Here is a 19,828-nt window from a genome sequence, read left to right on the forward strand (position 1 = left end):
TATTCTCCTTCCGTTGCACAGGAAAATTATGACCTTTTTCTAAATGCAATTCTACTACACTTTAAATGACTGGAGACATTAGCAGAATCTTTTTTAATACAACAAAAATGACCGGGTAGCCTACTCTGCTGACACTGACAAACAGATCAATAAAAACGACGTTTGATCCATATATTAGGCCTACGAAAGGGGAGACTGTCCTGTGTCTGTCCGATGTTTTTTTATTTACATTTTATAAACTTGTATTTAACCCTATATTTTTGGCACTAAATAGTCGCCATATATACAAAAAAAATCATTTCTGGAATTTCTTTCCTTAATGCGTTTGAACCAATCAGTTGTGTTGTGACAAGGTAGGGTTGGTATACAGAAGATGGCCCTATTTGGTAAAATACCAAGTCCATATTATGGCAAGAACAGCTTGAAATAAGCAAAGATAAACAACAGTCCATCATTACTTTAAGACCGCCTTTCTTAACGTATGGGTCGTCGCGGACCTGTTAATGGTGGGTCGCGACGTGTCAGTGTACATTTATAATTGTTAAATGAATTACTGGAATTGATTTGGCCAAGTGGATCTGCGCTCTCTGTTCAGTGCGCTACCTGTTTAAGCAGCGGTCTCTGCTCAGTTTGGCAGCTGCGCGAGAGGGAGAGTGAGATGCCTGTGTGTTTCGCGGTTTACCGGATCTTTTTTCTGCAGTTCTCTTGAAGATCACTCCGCGACACACACGATGCAGCGCTGTCGTTCGGCAGCAGATGATGCGCTGTCAGCCACTGACTTGTAATTCCCACTCGCCATCACTCACAGTTGTCATCCAATGGACTCATGCTAGCCGGAAGTTCTCACTGGATTGTCATGAAACGCATATACAGCGATGAGTTTCTTTCTCTTTCATACGAACTTAGAACGAGGAGCGCCCACAATGTGTTTTGTGTGTGGAAGTGCTTAGTAATGAGACTCCCATAACGAACAAATTAATAAAACGACACCTCCTGACCAAACATCCACAGCATGATGGTAAACCCAGGGAGTTCTTTCAGAACAGGGCAGAATGCTTCAGGAAATGGTGCTTCGACAGTGGAAAAGTAAGTCAGCTAGCAAGGCATTGTTGTCATTTTATAACAGTAATAAGGGAGTACTATCTCTCATAGTAGTAGATGTGAGTTTCTCTTTCAAACAATCCCCTGGCCTTGTACACAGCTAATAGCTAACATTCGCCAAGGCGAGCTAATTGTTATTCTTAACTGGAATAAACTGATTCAAGCAAGATGCTTTTTGAGGCAAACACACACAGTTCTGGGTTGCTCATCTACAGCAGGAAGCAGTCTCCTCTCTGACTGAGAAAGATGTTCTGGTCCAGTTTGGCACCACATACCTATGCGAGTCAGGGTTCTCAACTCTGACATACTTAAAAAAACAAGTACAGAAACAGTTTCAAGGCTGAGCATGACCTGTGTTGCACTGTTAAAAACAGAGCCCAGAATAGACCTGCTCTCATTAGGACTGTGTGTGTTTTCTGGTCTACAGATGTGATCAATCAGTTTATTCCAGTTCAGAATAAAAAAACATGTATGGTGTTTTAACGGCAACAGTTCCAACCTAGACTTTCTTTCAACAATCATTTCTACAATAAGATGTACAGTAGGCCTGACCATTTTTCATCTGTACTGTTACGTAGGGTTGCACTATCAAAAAGCCTGTGTGTGTGTGTGTGTGTGTGTGTGTGTGTGTGTGTGTGTGTGTGTGTGTGTGTGTGTGTGTGTGTGTGTGTGTGTGTGTGTGTGTGTGTGTGTGTGTGTTCTGTTATTTGTCTGTGTGATGTGATCAATCTGTTTATTCCGGTTCAGAATGAAAATTATTTATTGTATTTTAACAGCAACAGTTCCAACCTAGACAGATATTTAAGAGTGTATTTAATGGGGGAAAATAAACATTAATAAATATTTATATGGATATTTAATTTCATTGTTATTTGTTTTTGTCTATATTGCATTTGTTTTAGGCATAAGGGCAATGAAATGTACCGATATTTACTTACGTATAGTTGCATATTCCTAAGCTTCGGTCCCAGGAAAACACAGAATTTCTCATTTGGGTCCCAGGCTGAAAAAGTTTAAGAACCCTTGCTTTAAGACATGAAGGTCAATTTGGAAAATTTAAAGAACTTTGAAAGTTTCTTCAAGAGCAGTCTTAAAAATCATCAAGTAAGACACATCTCATTATCAACTGTTCAGAGGAGACTATGTGAATCAGGCCTTCATTGTCAAATTGCTGCAAAGAAACCACTACTAAAGGACACCAAAAAGAAGAAGAGACTTGCTTGGGTCAAGAAACATGAGCAATGGATATTAGACCAGTCGAAATCTATCCTTTGGTCTGATGAGTCCAAATTTGAGATTTTTGGTTCAACCGCAGTGTCTTTGTGAGACTCAGAGTAGGTAAACAAATGATCTCCGCATGTGTCGTGGAGGAGGTGTAATGGTGTGGGGGTGCTTTGCTGGTGACATCGTCAGTGATTTATTTAGAATTCAAGGCACACTTAACCAGCATGAATCTATATGGTCCAAATCAGGATGATCCATACTTCTTCTAAAACATTTATACCAATTTATTGAACTTACAGGCAACAAATGATCAAATCATTATGGTAGGAGACTATAACACAGTGTTAAGTACCTCAATGGATCGTAAAGGTAATCACTCTACAAACTATCATCAGCGTGCCCTTAAGGAAATCACACATATTATGGACACATTAGCAATAGTGGATATTTGGAGCCTAAAAAACCCCGACCTAGTGAGATATACATGGAGGAGACTTAATCAAGCTAGTCGTCTTGACTACTTTCTTGTCTCTTTCTCTCTTGCATCAAAGGTTAAATAAAGTTTTAATAGGAGACAGAATGCAATCGGATTATCATCTAATTGGCATTCACATAATTTTCCACGTGGACGGGATATTGGAAATTTAATCAAAGTTTACTGGAGGACAACTTATTTTTAACTAAGACAAAATAATTTATAACTGAATTTTTCAAGTATAATATACAGTTGAAGTCGGAAGTTTACATACACTTAGGTTGGAGTCTTTAAAACTCGTTTTTCAACCACTCCACAAATTTCTTGTTAAGAATTGTTGCACATTGATTGTGCTTATAAAGCACATTTCACTCCAGCTGCAATAGGAGCTGTAGCAGCCACTCTCACGCTGTCTGACTGATTTTCCGCTTAAACTAGGCTCTGTATCTGTATGCTGTGCGGGTGATAAATAAGAATCATAACGACTAACAAAATACACACGCCAATTTAATTCCAATAAAATATTAAAATGCATGACTGGTCAAATGTATTTAGATCGACTGGTATTTTTTTTTATTTCACCTTTATTTAACCAGGTAGGCAAGTTGAGAACAAGTTCTCATTTACAATTGCGACCTGGCCAAGATAAAGCAAAGCAGTTCGACACATACAACAACACAGAGTTACACATGGAGTAAAACAAACATACAGTCAATAATACAGTAGAAAAATAAGTCAATATACAATGTGAGCAAATGAGGTGAGATAAGGGAGGTAAAGGCAAAAAAGGCCATGGTGGCAAAGTAAATACAATATAGCAAGTAAAACACTGGAATGGTAGATTTGCAGTGGAAGAAAGTGCAAAGTAGAAATAGAAATAATGGGGTGCAAAGAAGCAAAATGTAACGAGGGTCGTATAAAGGGGACCAAGGCGCAGCGTGTAGAGTGCTCATAATTACTTTAATGATGACACTTAAACAGAAAACGACAGCCAACATATCCATCAGGTACTACTTACAAAACGGGAAACAACTACCCACACCAACACAGGAAAAATAGGCTGCCTAAGTATGGCTTCCAATCAGCGACAACGATAGACAGCTGCCTCTGATTGGAAACCATACCTGGCCAAAACATAGAAAACAAAAACATAGAATGCCCACCCATCTATCACACCCTGACCTAATTAAACAGAAAAACACAGCACTCCTAGGTCAGCGTAACACAAAATAAATAAATACAATTTTCATCAATGAATAGGCTAAAAAGCATTGTTTTGAAATTGGCCGGTGGCTATTTTTATTTATCGTCTTTACATTTATTTTTTGGGGCCAAAATCCGTCTATTACCGGCTAATGTTGTGATCCACAGCACATACATCTCCCAGATGTCACACGCACAGAGAGAGAGAGAGAGATCGCCTTACTCACTCGATCTCTCTCGCTCTGCTCTTTGCACTGATCCCCTCTTCCCTACTGGCTTTCATAACACCCTCTCTTTGCTAGGCAGAGGCCTTCCTATGGTGATGGGCTCTTGGTTAAACAGAATGTTATATAACTTGACAGCTGTGGCTCCTGGGGCATGGAAGTGATTGGCGGTGCAAGGGTCAGAGGGGAGAGCGAGTGTATGCGATTTTGTGCGTGTGAGAGAGACGTGTGCCCACTTGCGCAGTAGCAGTATGTGCTCGGCCAGTGTCAGTCTATTGAGGGACACACAGATCTAAACTAAGTCCAGTGACCCCATCGCAGACAGACAACTGACGCAGACAGACAGACACAACTCTGATCAACAGACTAGTGTGTGTCACACACAGAACAAGGCATTGCATCTTATATTCATCTTACATCATCGCAGAGACTGACTCACAGACTGACAGATGCTAGGGTGACACACAAATACACTCAAATGAATCTACTTAAAGGCACAGAGGGTGCCTTATCCTTAATGAGCCACTAAAGTGAGCCGTCAAAGAACCGGACATTGACGGCCCCAGGCAGACACACACACACGCACCACATTGACTGCTTCATCCAGTGAGCCATCACTTTGACTGCCACAGATAGACACATAGACCGACTGACATAGGGACTGATGTAGAGAGGGAACATTTTATAGGCCAGACATTGGCTGAGATCATAGCCCCATCTGGCTTTGGAGTTAAAGAGCCAGTCACACTTACTCACAGAGGCATCATCGATTAGAGCCCAGAACGGAGAGATGACGCAAGGAAATGATTGAAATCGATGAGAGAGAGAGAGAGCGATTTAAGAGAGAGAGAGCGATTTTAAAGTAGTTTAGAAAAGGAAATGCTTCCTGTCTGGTTGCATATAGACCACACTGATGTCAGTAGTTAGTGTGTGTGTCATGGTTCGCATTTAGATTATATATACTCACTGACCCCGGCCTAATGGATTGGTGTGTTTTTGCGTGGGGGGGGGGTGTTAGGTTTACAATTAGGGTGAAGGATATAATTGGGGTTAGAGCAGGGTTTCCCAAACTCGGTTTTGGGCCCTGAGGGGTGCTCATTTAGTTTTTTTGCCCTAGCACTATACAGCTGATTCAAATAATCAACTAATCATCAAGCTTTAATCATTTGAATCAGCTGTGCAGTGTTAGTGCAAAACGTGCACCCCCCCGGAGTCCTGAGGTCCGAGTTTGGGAAACGGTGGGTTACGGAAAATAGGATTTTGAATGGAAATACATGTTTGTGCCCCATGAGGATAGAAGAACAAAACGTGTGTGTGTGTTTAGTATGCTCTTATGTGCCATCCATATTTACCCGGTCACTGTGTCCTCAGTGTGTGTGTGTGTGTGTGTGTGTGTGTGTTGGTGTGCCAATGCGTGGGTGTGTGCGCCCTCACAAATAATTGCCTGTGAGCGCTTCTGCACCAATGTGTGTGTACCAATGCGTGCCCTGTCTCCTCCGGTCTCCCTGGGTCCATTGGGCTGATTGTTTGTGTGGCTCTCTCAGGCTGAGCTGCACTAGCTGCTGCTGTTAGCTGGCACCGTCTGTGCCGGGACGCTAAATATAGCACTGCACCAGGAAGAGAAGAAGGGGGCGGTGGGGGCACCAAAAATATAGAGGAGGCACTTTTTTTCATCGACAATTAGAGAGCAGGGCTGGGAAATTTAGGAAAAGGAACAAAGGACTCCTTTCTCTCAATCAGTCACCATTCGTCATTACTGTTTTGGTTGATTTGATGTTTCCATCATGCGGCCCACCCGCCCGCAGCGTTTCCTCGTAATTAAAGTGGCCTTTAATGATGATGTTAATTACATGACTATTGTTATTATTATAGACCTACAGTACATACTCATTTTTTACATTTACATTTTAGTCATTTAGCAGACGCTCTTATCCAGAGCGACTTACAGTAGCGAATACATACATTTCATACATTTTTTTCTCTGTACTGGTCCCCCGTGGGAATCGAACCCACAACCCTGGCGTTGCAAACACCATGCTCTACCAACTGAGCCACACGGGACCATACTCGTCATGTGTGACCGCTAGTTACCCCCTAATAAAGGGACATCGACCAATCGAGAGGAAGATGTATGAGAGTCGTGTTATGGTGTGCATTTTCAGTCCTTTTCCTCTTCGTAGCATCAATATCCTCTGTCAGTCCGTCAGTACGACCCTCGAAGGCGTTATCAATCGTACAAGAGGTTCCATAACAAAGACAAGTTTGTGTGTGTGAATTTGGAGCTCTCAACGGTTCCATGTTATTGAAAAAATGAGGACATTTTCTTAATGACATACTTGCTTTAGTTACGTAATATAACAGGAAAAGTGTAAATTGACCTAAAACAATAGATGCATACACACACACACACACCCTGCAGTGGTGGTTGCCCTCTCTTTCCCCTTATTTTTTTCCCCCTCTTTCCCCAAATTTTTTTCGTTCTTTTCCTCTCCCTCCCTCTCTCTCCTCTCGCTCTGTGCGGTCTCACTCGCCTCCCTTCCATCCCTCAGTTGAACTTCTCTGTATATGTAATTAAAGGAACACAGTGTTCCCCTGTGGATAAGCAGACATAGATATCTTATTGTAGATTTGAAAACAATGTTTGTGATAATGTGTGGTAGTCAGTAGATAAATGTAGTAATATTTGGTTAATCTTCATATCATATGCTATTGTTTACTGGTCTTCTAACCCGGCCATTTACTCTCTGTTTTCAGAATGCTGATGTCTTTGCCCTTGCCTTGGAATTATGGGAAATAAATAAGAGATCCTGAAGCTCCTCCTCCTCATCCTTGTGTGACAGCCAATGGGAAGACGGGTTGCACTGGTCACACCTCTGAAGCACTTTGGAAGGACTGATGGAAAACCTTTATTTTTTTGCTTTCAGTTTATTGGTTGTGATGACCAATGGGGATGCGTGCCAATGATATTCTGAAAACCTATTGGTTGCACATAGCCTGAGAAGGGAGGACTCTAAGCCAATCAGAGAAGAGTATAAAGACTGACTGCTGACTGGGAGCCAATGATATTTTTCGATCATCAGCTTAAATGGAAACCCAATTAACCAATCAAAAAGAAGGATTTAATCTAATGACGGCTGAATATACAAAGTATAAAAACAAAAAAATATATAGAAATATATATCTGCTCAAAAGTGCCTCATTTTTTTGATTGTAGACATTTTACAAAGAACTTCAACTTAGCATTGACTAAGGAAGTGAAGAAGCTTCAGTATTTGTGCTTGTTTTGAAGTAGCAATATGTTGTGGCAGGTGTAAGAATAATAAGGATGATGATGATAAAAATACCAATTAGCTGGCCTTTACTGTCTTACTGTGAGAGATGTTGGCAGCATAGCTTCTATTCGCTTTAAGCTCATTGCTTTAAGCTCATGTAACTGACAGATTTCTCCCTATCTCTCTCCCTCTTTCAAAATCTCTATCTCTCTCTGCCCATACCTCTCATCCAAGATTGCAGTATTCTATATCACATACCAATCCACCCACATACTTTACAATAAGACAGTCACCCTTCACTGTGAATACTGTCTCTGGCGCTGGACAATATGTATTTAACACACAAAGACAAACACTTGGCACTTGTTGCAGGTAAAGACAGGTGCTCTGTTCCAAAATCTACATTAACATACCACTTGGAATGAAGTGATGCGTTGTGGAATGCATGCATTCTGAGCAGTGGTGGAAAAAGTACTCAACTGTCATATTTGAGTAAAAGTAAAGATACCTTAATAGAAAATGACTGAAGTAAAAGTGAAAGTCACCAGGTAAAATACTACATGAGTAAAAGTCAGAGTATTTGGTTTTAAATATACTTACGTATCAAAAGTAAATGGATTTGCTAAAATGTACTTAAGTATCAAAAGTATAAACAATTTCAAATTCCTTATATTAAGCAAACCAGACGGCACAATTTTAATTTTTAAAATGTATTGTCAGGGGCACACACTCAGACATAATTTACAAACGGAGGATTTGTGTTTCGTTAGTCTGCCAGATTAGAGGCAGTACGGATGACCAGGGATGTTCTCTTGATAAGTGTGTGAATTGAACCATTTTCTTGTCAAAATGTAATGGGTGTCAGAGAAAATGTATGGAGTAACGAGTACATTATTTTCTTTAGGAATGTAGTGAAGTAAAAGTCTGCAAAAATATAAATAGTAAAGTACAGATACCCCAAAAAACGACTTAAGTAAAAATACTTTAAAGTACTACTTAAGTACTTTACACCACTGATTCTGAGTGGTGTAAATGGGCTCCTGTGGATGTTGGAACATAGCCATTCAAAATAGGGGAGAGTGGGGTAAGATGAGCTCAACCACTCAACATACCCCATTCTCCTCTACCTGGGTTGGTCAGATTATTATAGCATTTGTGCTAGGTAGATGGTAAATCCCTCAGCATTGTGCTAGCTAGGTGGTAAATGGCTAGTGTTGTTGATCACAGCTCAGATATAGGTATGACATTATTATCCTACTCAATCCAATTATCAGTTAAAACGTTAGCATCTATTATCTCAAGACAGTTGCAGGTCTTTTCATCCCCATCGTGTCAGGAGCCTGTAAGCGATAGGATGGTAGCTATAGTGTCCATAGAGATAATGGAGGCGCTGACATTAGCTGTGCTAACTATAGCCCTCGCTAAAGTCGTCTTGGCTAACGTCTGGATTTGATAACATGGGCCTCGCTAGCTGCGGGGAACGTGCTAACTTCAGCCTAGTTATTAAAGTATTTTGTTAGGGGGCATAGATGGCCACAACCCTCCTTTCTGTTTCTCATTCTCCTGTTTTCTCTCTCTTTTTGTCTCTTACTTTAAACTCTTTCTGCTATGCATTAGCACTAAAGTGCCTGTCTGTATGTCTGTCTGTCTGTCCCTTTCTTCCCCTTTAGCACTATCAGGGCTATCCTCTCAAAATATATATATTGTCTATTTTTATGTATATTGTTCTCTTAGCGTATGTACAATATTGTGTAACCTCAAGGTACCCTTCCCTTATTGAGGATTCAATTATGATGTTCAAGGATGTAGTGACCCATGAAATGACTTGACCAATTGCCCCTGACTTCATCACGTGTTTGTATTGGGTTGGTGCTGGAAAATGTAGGCCCCGAGGAGGACCCCATTGAGGACCTCGTCTATGGATGGCCGTATTAGTGCCAAAACAAAAATACGCTGTGACTCTTTCAGACAATACATTAAAAAGCTACAGTAGCTACTTTGAATAACTACTATGAGCTCTCAAGTTCTGACGTTTTATATTTTTCTTGGTTGTTAAATGCTATTATAACCTTGCCTGCTCTCTTGTTGTTTTCTTTACCACCGTAAAAAAACAAAAAAACCTGTCTTGGATGTTTTGAGATATCTTGCCTCATAGTTTGCCTCTGGGACACTTGTGAAATTGTACTAAATGAACAATACTTACTGTAAGTTGCCAATATGAGCAATCACAGAAAGAGAAAAATAGGGGGGGAAACACCTTTAAACAGAACGAAATGTGTCTGTCCGTTTCACTACCACCACATTTGTATATGGGCTGGCTGTCTTATGCACTTCCTTCTCATTTGAGTCACGTGACTTTTGGTAGCATAACAAAGCGGCTTTATTGCTACCAGATTGGGATCTGTGGTCAGGACAATTGGCCATAATGGTTTCTTAATGCAGAGGTGGGGTTAGGAAAGTAGTTGGGACTCCAACCTCACTGTGCCGGGTTTGTTTCTGTTCACTGCATGGCACAAAGAGGCAGCGACACACACACACACACACATTAAACACAAACAGTGTTTTGGAAATGTTATATTTTTCTCATAATGACTCAACAATCTTCCAAACTAAAGCCAGATCCTAGCTTCCAGTAATATGGGGGAAAATGCACAAAAACAAGCTTAGTGCAAGAGTTAATTCTGAAATCAAAGTTAAATCCAACACTTTATGGCCTCAAAAGTGGACAATGCCCATGAGCTCATTCACTGTTGAGTTCTAGATGACAAACTTGAATTTTGGAGTGAAGTGTCACTTTAATTCTTAGAGAAGCAAGGTACTTGGAGGCAAGAGTGTCATTTCTCCATTTAACATACCTACAGTAGCGACCCGTCATTCAGGGCAGGTGGGGCAGAGCCCTACCTGTTTTAGCCCCACCTGTTAAGCTAAAAAATATATATACTTTTTTAGTTTTATATGTTTCGCATGTTATTTTGGCATTAGTACATGTCACATCAGTTTGCAAACAATGTAAAAACATTTTTTGGTTGAGTTAATAAAGCTGCATAAAAACATGGTCTCTTTTTTGCTTTCTTAAGGCAGCTCCAAAATGCAGGTGTTTCTGCCTAGATCAGTGATTTCTGTGGTGGTGGGGCAGCCAGCGGAAAATACGGAGCATAGGAGTTGGTAATGTTCTCTAGTTGCACCGTGATTGGCTCAGTGTTCTGTCACTCATGGGACCACGCAGCCGTCATACCGCTCAGGAAGGAGACGTGTTCTGTCTCCTACAGATGAATGTACTTTGGTGCAAAAAGTGCAAATCAATCCCAGAACAACAGCAAAGGACCTTGTGAAGATGCTGGAGGAAACAGGTACAAAAGTATCTATATCCAAAGTAAAACGAGTCCTGTATCGACATAACCTGAAAGGCCACTCAGCAAGGAAGAAGCCACTGCTTCAAAACTGCCAAAACTGTCACCGCAAAATCTACAGGGAGAGCTTGAAAATTCAAGCCCCTTCGGTGCTGCCATAAATTTACATTAGAAGTACCCATCAAAGAAGGCTCAAAGCGATTGGCCACAGATAAAATGATGTTAAATCACGTTATATCTACCATAACTTTGATTGGACTTATCACGTCAACATCATACTTTCAAAATCTTAGCTAGCAAGCTAGACATCAGTCATCATCATGAATTAAGTCGACAATCTACTGGCAAATCCTTTTCAATCCTTGTCATATGAAGAGAAATTATAGATAAAACGTATCATTGCTCATCGGCCATTGGAAATAAACATTGCACAACAAGTTGGAAATCACAAATTCAACAATGAGTTGTTTGGAAGGAATCTGTGGCAAACTGTAAGTGTTACAAAGCAATCACTAGCCTGCTATTCAGTGGAGAGGGTGTGTGGTCCAAGTCTGTGTTTAAGGGTTTCTTTTCCAAGCTTAAAAGGATAAACATTCACATGCAACACCATGGCCAGTAAAGGTTGAATACATTGGCCATGCTGTCAATCCAGCATGACTTCAGTGAGTTCAAGACAACTGGGAACTGAAAAAAAACGAGCTCTGACTGAGAAAATACGTTTTGAACGGTCATCTAACTCGCAATTCCAAGTCATAAACTTGGCCTCTTCCTAGAGCTCCAACCTGAAGATCACTGACGTCATGATTCGACCTTGTTTTTTTCCGTGTTCCCAGTTGTCTTGAAAGCACCGTAAATGCAGAGAATGCTAGAGTTTGATGGCAAAGATTGATGACAAAATTTGCCCACGACCACCGCGCCACCTTCCTGTTCAAGTGAGCACAGCACAACATGGTGAGTCCAAAAATGTATTGTATGCTGCTGCATAAATTATGTAATATGCCAGGGAGATACAGTTGAAAGTTTACATACACTTAGGTTGGAGTCATTAAAACTTATTTTTCAACCACTCCACAAATTTCTTGTTAACAAACTATATTTTTGGAAAGTCGGTTAAGACATCTACTTTGTGCATGACAAGTCATTTTTCCAACAATTGTTTACAGACAGATTATTTCACTTACAGTGAATTATATCACAATTCCAGTGGGTCAGAAGTTTACATACACAAAGTTGATTGTGCCTTTAAACAGCTTGGAAAATTCCAGAAAATGATGTCATGGCTTTAGAAGCTTCTGATAGGCTAATTGACATCATTTGAGTTAATTGGAGGTGTACCTGTGGATGTATTTCAAGGCCTAACTTCAAACTCAGTGCCTCTTTGCTTGACATCATGGGAAAATCAAAATAAATCAGCCAAGACCTCAGAAAATAATTTGTAGACCTCCATAAGTCTGGTTCATCCTTGGGAGCAATTTCCAAAAGCCTAAATGTACCACATTCATCTGTACTAACAATAGTATGCAAGTATAAACACCATGGGACCACGCAGCCGTCATACCGCTCAGGAAGGAGACGTGTTCTGTCTCCTACAGATGAATGTACTTTGGTGCAAAAAGTGCAAATCAATCCCAGAACAACAGCAAAGGACCTTGTGAAGATGCTGGAGGAAACAGGTACAAAAGTATCTATATCCAAAGTAAAACGAGTCCTGTATCGACATAACCTGAAAGGCCACTCAGCAAGGAAGAAGCCACTGCTTCAAAACTGCCATAAAAAAATCCAGACTACAGTTTGCAACTGCACATGGGGACAAAGATTGTACTTTTTGGAGAAATGTCCTCTGGCCTGATGAAACAGAAATGGTACTGTTTGGCCACAATGACCATCGTTATGTTTGGAGGAAAAAGGGGGAAGCTTGCAAGCCGAAGAACACCATCCCAACCGTGAAGCACGGGGTGAGAGCATCATGTTGTGGGGGTGATTTGTTGCAGGAGGGACTGGTGCACTTCACAAAATAGACGTCATCATGAGGAAAGAAAATTATGTGGATATATTGAAGCAACATCTCAAGACATCAGTCAGGAAGTTAAAACTTGGTCTCAAATGGGTCTTCCAAATGGACAATGACCCTAAGCATACTTCCAAAGTTGTGGCAAAATGGCATAAGGACAACAAAGTCAAGGTATTCGAGTGGCCATCACAAAGCCCTGACCTCAATCCCATAGAAAATTTGTGGGCAGAACTGAAAAAGTGTGTGCAAGCAAGGAGGCCGACAAACCTGACTCAGTTACACCAGCTTTGTCAGGAGGAATGGGCCAAAATTCACCCAACTTATTGTGGGAAGCTTGTGGAAGGCTACCTGAAACGTTTGACCCAAGTTAAACAATTTAAAGGCAATGCTTCCAAATACAAAATGAGTATATGTAAACTTCTGACCCACTGGGAATGTGATGAAAGAAATAAAAGCTGAAATAAATCATTCTCTCTACTATTATTCTGACATTTCACATTCTTAAAATAAAGTGGTGATCCTAACTGACCTAAGACAGCGAATTTTTACTTAAATGTCAGGAATTGTGAAAAACTGAGTTTAAATGTATTTGGCTAAGGTGTATGTAAACTTCTGACTTCAACTGAATATATACTGTAGCTAAGAAAGTAATACTAAGTGTATGTTGTGTAGTAGGCTGTTAGTAGCCCTTGTGCCTCACCCTAATAATTTGGTCCCTTTCCCTTTTTTCATAGCTTAGCCTACTCTTCTGACTTGGGGGTGCACATGTAGCCTATAGCCTGTTTTAGAGAAATGTTATCATCAAATATTGTAAGAGCTTTCGTTATCTGCTTATATGCACCCTTTATATATCCTACGGTTCTGACTTGGTGTACAGGGAGAATACTGTAAGAACAGCCCATGTTCTAAATTCTGTCACTGAACATTTCAAAAGTGCTGAACAAATAATTATATTGACTACATCCGTCTTAGCTTGCTCATTAATGTCTTAATCGAAATTACGGATTGCCTTTTCTCCACTCATCATTCCCTTATGCCATAGTTTGTACATCTCAATTGTCAGTAGAAACCACATTTGTCTAAGCAAGTCAGCCATATCAGCTATGTTTTTTAAAAAGGCAGTAAATGAGGCTGAATGAACTGTTTCACTGCCAGACAAGGCTCCGCTGATAGCCAGGTGTAGCGATGGTAAGGATTCACTTCATGGTGCTGAAACGAAAGCTCTGCTGTTGGGACAGCTTTATGTAGGCCCTGACAGTTTGTGGGCACCGTTTGTCGCCATCATAGTGCAATTAATATATTGTTTAGTGTTGTGTAGTGGCTTTGCTGGCATGCATCTAAAACATTTTTGGGAGTTTGCCCCACCAGGATTTACATGCTAAAATCAACACTACATACCGACCACCCTGTTCCAAACGGAGAGCCGAGCCATGCTATGTTAATATGAAATTAATTGATGGTCATAATGATGTGTCATGAAGTTTAATGTGTCAGATAAGTTGCTGTTCTCCATCACGATAGGGGGCTCTAGATGTTCTACGGAGGAGGGGAGGAAGGGAAAAGGCAGTTTGGGGTTCTAGATGTTCTACGGAGAAGGGGATGAAGGGAAAAGGCAGTTTGGGGTTCTAGGTGTTCTATGGAGGAGGGGATGAAAAGCCAGTTTGGGGTTCTAGATGCTCTAGGTTCTAGAAAGGGAAAAGCCAGATTGGGGTTCTAGATGTTCTAGGTTCAAGGAAAGGGAAAAGCCAGTTTGGGGTTCTAGATGTTCTAGGTTCTAGGAAGGGAAAAGTCAGTTTGGGGTTCTAGATGTTCAACGGAGGAGGGGAGGAAGGGAAAAGCCAGTTTGGGGTTGTAGATGTTCTAGGTTCTAGGAAGGGAAAATGCAGTTTGGGGTTCTAGATGTTCTAGGTTCTAGGAAGGGAAAAGCAGTTTTACAGTGTTTCTTTCTTTCTCTTATTTATTTTATTTCAGGGATAATTCTGAATGGGAAATTGTGATGATATTTGCCTGTGCTTGAGAGAGGAAAAAACTAAACAGCAAAAAAAAAAAAGGCTAACAAAGAAATGTGCCGTTTGTTTTTATTTTGAAGATGAAGATGGAATTGTCCTTTTATCAAAATCTCATAAAAAGAAGAGTTGACTGGATGGATGTCTGTGGGGAGGGACAGATGGAGACATTAGGAAAACATGAAGACTGATAAGCAAAGTGACAGGCACAGACAGTTATACAGGCTCAGGCAAGAGATGACATTTGCACACTGAACTATAGTGACAGACAGACACGCACACACACACACACACACACACACACACACAGAGAGAGAGAGACACACACTCACAGACACACACTCCCACACACTCACAATCAAACTCATGAAGGTTTTAACAATCACAACTCAGATATTCTGATGGCATGTAAAATACAACTGTTTAATGATTTAATTACTGTACACACAAAGCCATTGAATTATATTAGTCATCATCTCTCAGTGATAAGATCAATGTGACTCTGTAGTGGCAAGATGCCAACAGGGTTTATCACGCATCTGACTGGAATGATGACCAACTGCTTTTATGTGTGTGTGTGTGTGTGTGTGTGTGTGTGTGTGTGTGTGTGTAATGCTCTCTCTCATTCACAGTTTCATTGGGCATTAAGATAAGTCAGTATCTCACATCTCCCTCCCGCTTTTCTTTCACTCTTTCTAATACCTAATGAAGTGTGTTGTCTGTCTCTCCCAGATGGCCAGGAACCTGGACCCCAAGTGATCTGTCCACTAAATCCCAGTTGGCCTGAATAGGAATGAACACACACACACACACACACACAGCCTGCGCATGAATGAGAATGAAGCAGATGCTCTCACTTTCTCTCATCCCTGCCCTATGAATAGGAAGAAATATGTGTGTAAATTGCACGTCATCACCTGTATGTATGAGGGCAGGGATGGACAACTGGGAAAATAAGTTTTGAACGGTCATCTAACTTGGAATTCCAAGTCGGGAACTCTGGCCTCTTTCTAGTGCTCCGACGTGAAGATCACTGACGTCATGATATGACCTTGTTTTTTTCCGTGTTCCAAGTTGTCTTGAAAGCACCATAAATCCAAAGAATGCCAGACTTTGATGACAAAGTTTGATGACAGAATTTGCCCACAAGAAGGACCAACGCGCCCCCCTTTTGTAGACCCGCGGATCATTCGGGGTCTCAGTTTACTGTTGAGAGTTAGAATAGTACAATACACAAAGTGCAATTTCGATATTTGGTTGTGCATCAGCAGTTTTTATCTTGTTCTGACAGTCACTCAACTGACCAAATTTTTTTGATTGGTAAGTTAGTCTAGCGGCCAGCTATCTACACTTGCGGTAATCATGGTCAAATTTCTCACTCGGATATCATAGATTTCTCGCCACCCCATAGCGAAATGTGTAGAATTGCACAAAATGAATTATAAAATTGCAAAATCTTCTCTCAACACCATGGCAAAATGTGTAGAATTGCAGAAAACGTGCTTTATAACTGCACCATTTTCTCTACTCCCCAAGGCAAAATTTGTAGACATTTTTCAAGAGGGCGGCTGCTAAAATATTTTGCTTGCAAGGTGGGGGGGGCTTCTTTTTTTGTTGCTTAGGACCCCCAAAAACGGCTAGGGCTGGCTCTAACTGAATGTGTGGGTATGCAGACCTGCAAGCCACTGCGGCCTACCCATGATGAGTTCTGATTATATGTGCCTCCCTCACCAGAAAGCCAACAAAAGCTCTATATGTATAGAACCAGTCAAAAGTTGGGACACACCTAGTCATTCAAGGATTTTTCTTTATTTTTTACTGATTCTACATTGTAGAATAATAGTGAAGACATCAAAACTATGAAATAACACACATGGAATCATTTATTAGCCAAAAAAGTGTTAAACAATTCGATATAGATTTTATATATTAGATTCTTCAAAGTAGCCACCCTTTGCCTTGATGACAGCTTTGCCCACTCTTGGCATTCTCTCAACCAACTTCACCTGGAATGCTTTTCCAACAGTCTTGAGGGAGTTCCTACATATGTTGAGCACTTGTTGGCTGCTTTTCCTTCACTCTGCAGTTCAACTCATCTCAAACCATCTCAATTGGGTTGAGGTCAGGTGATTGTGGAGGTCGGGTGATTGTGGAGGCCAGGTCATCTGATGCAGCACTCATCACTCTCCTTGGTCATATAGCCCTTACACAGCCTGGAGGTTTGTTCTCGGTCATTATCCAATTGAAAAACAAAAAATAGTCCCACTAAGCGCAAACCAGATGGGATGGCGTATCGCTGTAGAATGTTGTGGTAGCCATGCTGGTGAAGTGTGCTTTGAATTCTAAATAAATCAGAGACATTGTCACCAGCAAAGCACCCCCACACCATCACACCTCCTCCTCCATGCTTCATGGTGGGAACCACAAATGCAGAGATCATCTGTTCACCTACTCTGTGTCTCTCAAAGACATGGTGGCTGGAACCAAAAATCTAAATTTGGACCAAAGGACAGATTTCCACCGGTGTAATGTCCATTGCTTGTGTTTCTTGGCCCAAGCAAGTCTCTTCTTCTTATTGGTGTCTTTCAGCAGTGGTTTCTTTGCAGCAATTCGACCATGAAGGCCTGATTTGCGCAGTCTCCTCTAAACAGTTGATGCTGAGATGTGTCTATTACTTGAACTCTGTGAAGCATTTATTTGGGCTGCAATTTCTGAGGCTGGTAACTCTAATGAACTTATCCTCTATAGCAGATGTAACTCTGGGTCTTCCTTTCCTGTAGCGGTCCTCATGAGAGCCAGTTTCATCATAGCGGTTGATGGTTTTTGCGACTGCACTGGAAGAAACTTTCAAAGTTCTTGAAATGTTCCACATTGACTGACCTTCATGTCTTAAAGTAATGATGGACTGTTGTTTCTCTTTGCTTATTTGAGCTGTTCTTGCCATAATATGGACTTGGTCTTTTACCAAATAGGGCTATCTTCTGTATACCACCCCTACCTTGTCACAACACAACTGATTGGCTCAAATGCATTAAGAAGGAAAGAAATTCCACAAATTAACTTTTAACAAGGCACACCTGTTAATTGAAATGCATTCCAGGTGACCACCTCATGAAGCTGATTGAGAGAATGCCAAATTTGTGCAAAGCTGTCATCAAGGCAAAGGCTGGCTACTTTGAAGAATCTCAAAGGGAGGGACATGTCCCACCCATAAACACACATGGTCACAGAGACTCTAAAATTCCAGAAAGCTTGGCCCTAGGTGAAGTAAGTATTGCAGCTAACCGCTAGCTGACCACTAACTGCAAACACACTGCTTCCCTCCGTTAGGGCTGCTTGTACATAACAGCGACCATTGTGATCAGCCAGGTGACAGGACAGTAGAGGAAAGTCTTTCAAAGAGCCAAACAGTGGATGGATGGATAGAGAGGAAGAGAGGAGAAAAGAAGGGTTGAGATGCAGCCCTTAGAGCCCCCACATCGAAAAGAGAGAGTGCTCGAGTGAGAGACCGCCGCCATCTGGTCGTCATGGAGACGCAGAGTCAATGCTTGTGTTCCGTTGCGTTGGCGGCAGCTCCACAGTTGACCCCTCCCATGAAAGAGAGAGCGAGAGAGAGAGACAGATGAGTATTCTGGGATGGTGCCAAGACGAGGTAGAGGACACTGGGTTCAGACGGGCACCCGTCACAGACAGACAGTGATGTCATAAACCTAGAGGAAACAAGGGATAAAAATAGAAAAAGGGAGGGGGAGAGGGAGGGAGGGAGGGAGGGTGGTAAGAGCTGAAGATGGGGAGTGACAGAGATGGAGAGAGCAGCTTGGAGGCCAGTAGTAGACAACTGGTAGGTCTGTGGGAAGATTCAGAGGCCCCTCCCCTTCTCCTCCAATGGGTTTTGTTCAGGGGACGAGGAGAGAGGATGCAAGGATTATGCAATTGAGATCTTCCCTCTGTCTGCAGTGTTTGGGCTGTTAGCCAAGCCTCCATCTGGTGTGTGTGTATGACCTGTGAACTTTAGTTGTAAAACTAGGCGGAGGGACATGTCCTCTGTATAGCAGCATCTTTTGGCTCTCACCCTCAGCCACGTGTTAGGGTGAGCGAAAGGAGCATGCAGACCCACACACACAGACTAGACAATTGTAGGGCATTAACACATTAACAACAGATGTGTGTTTACAGTGTCTATGTTATACTTATCAGTAGACTATAGGGGAAACCAGAAACAACTGATGATATGATACTGGGCACAGTCCATACTAAACCATCATTGTATTTGAGGAACCAAAATGTACAAAAAGCTTTTAACATGTTTCAGAATTACTTGTGTGTGTGGGGGGGTATTTAAAGCCTGTCTATGGGGATTAAAAAGTATATTTATTAGATTTGAATCAATATAAAAAATTTAGGCTGGATACATTTGAATACATTTTATTTAATTTCCCATCTGTTGTTCATCACCTCCAACCCCCATGATGTAGCAGCATGTAACGGTACTCACATCCATCGGCACGTGGGTAATAATACAGGAAGTTTTCCTGCTTTATGACTTCCTCTCTGGCACGGACAGACAGGAGCTCACTCCGTGTTTGTCACGGCAATAGCCAAGCTCTCTGAACCACACACACTGAAATACACTGTGATACCAGTGGATGCTCCTCAGAGGAGGAAGGGGAGGACAATCCAACTCAGTAAATTTCAGATTTTTTTACATTTTAAAACATTAAAAAAAAGTTTTCTTTTTAGATAAAACGACCTATTGGAGCTCTGTCAGCATGAACTGACAGAAACAAAGGATCAGAGAATTAATCTAGTACTGAAAGCATAAGCTACAACTATCTAGCACTGCAGTGCATAAAATGTGGTGAGTATTTGACTCAAAGAGAAAGACAATAGTTGAACAGTTTTGAACAAATGAATTTCTTCAAGAATTAAAGAGAAGCAGCAGAGAGAGAGAGCGAGAAAGAT

The 19,828-nt window shown here is 41.3% G+C and overlaps 1 protein-coding gene across 1 annotated transcript in view; it reads left to right on the plus strand.

The window, feature by feature from the left end:
• The window catches only part of LOC106608778 (insulin receptor substrate 1-B), an 86,803-nt gene extending 76,246 nt beyond the window's left edge, over positions 1-10,557 (plus strand). The window contains exon 4 of the mRNA XM_014206905.3: positions 6,982-10,557. Coding sequence (XP_014062380.3) covers positions 6,982-6,989 — 8 coding nt within the window. The 3' untranslated portion in view covers positions 6,990-10,557. The remainder of the gene's footprint in view (positions 1-6,981) is intronic.
• The last annotated feature ends 9,271 nt before the right edge of the window (positions 10,558-19,828 follow it).

Source organism: Salmo salar, chromosome 07, assembly GCF_965601325.2.
Source record: "Salmo salar chromosome 07, fSalSal1, whole genome shotgun sequence".
In the NCBI taxonomy this organism is placed as follows: domain Eukaryota; kingdom Metazoa; phylum Chordata; class Actinopteri; order Salmoniformes; family Salmonidae; genus Salmo; species Salmo salar.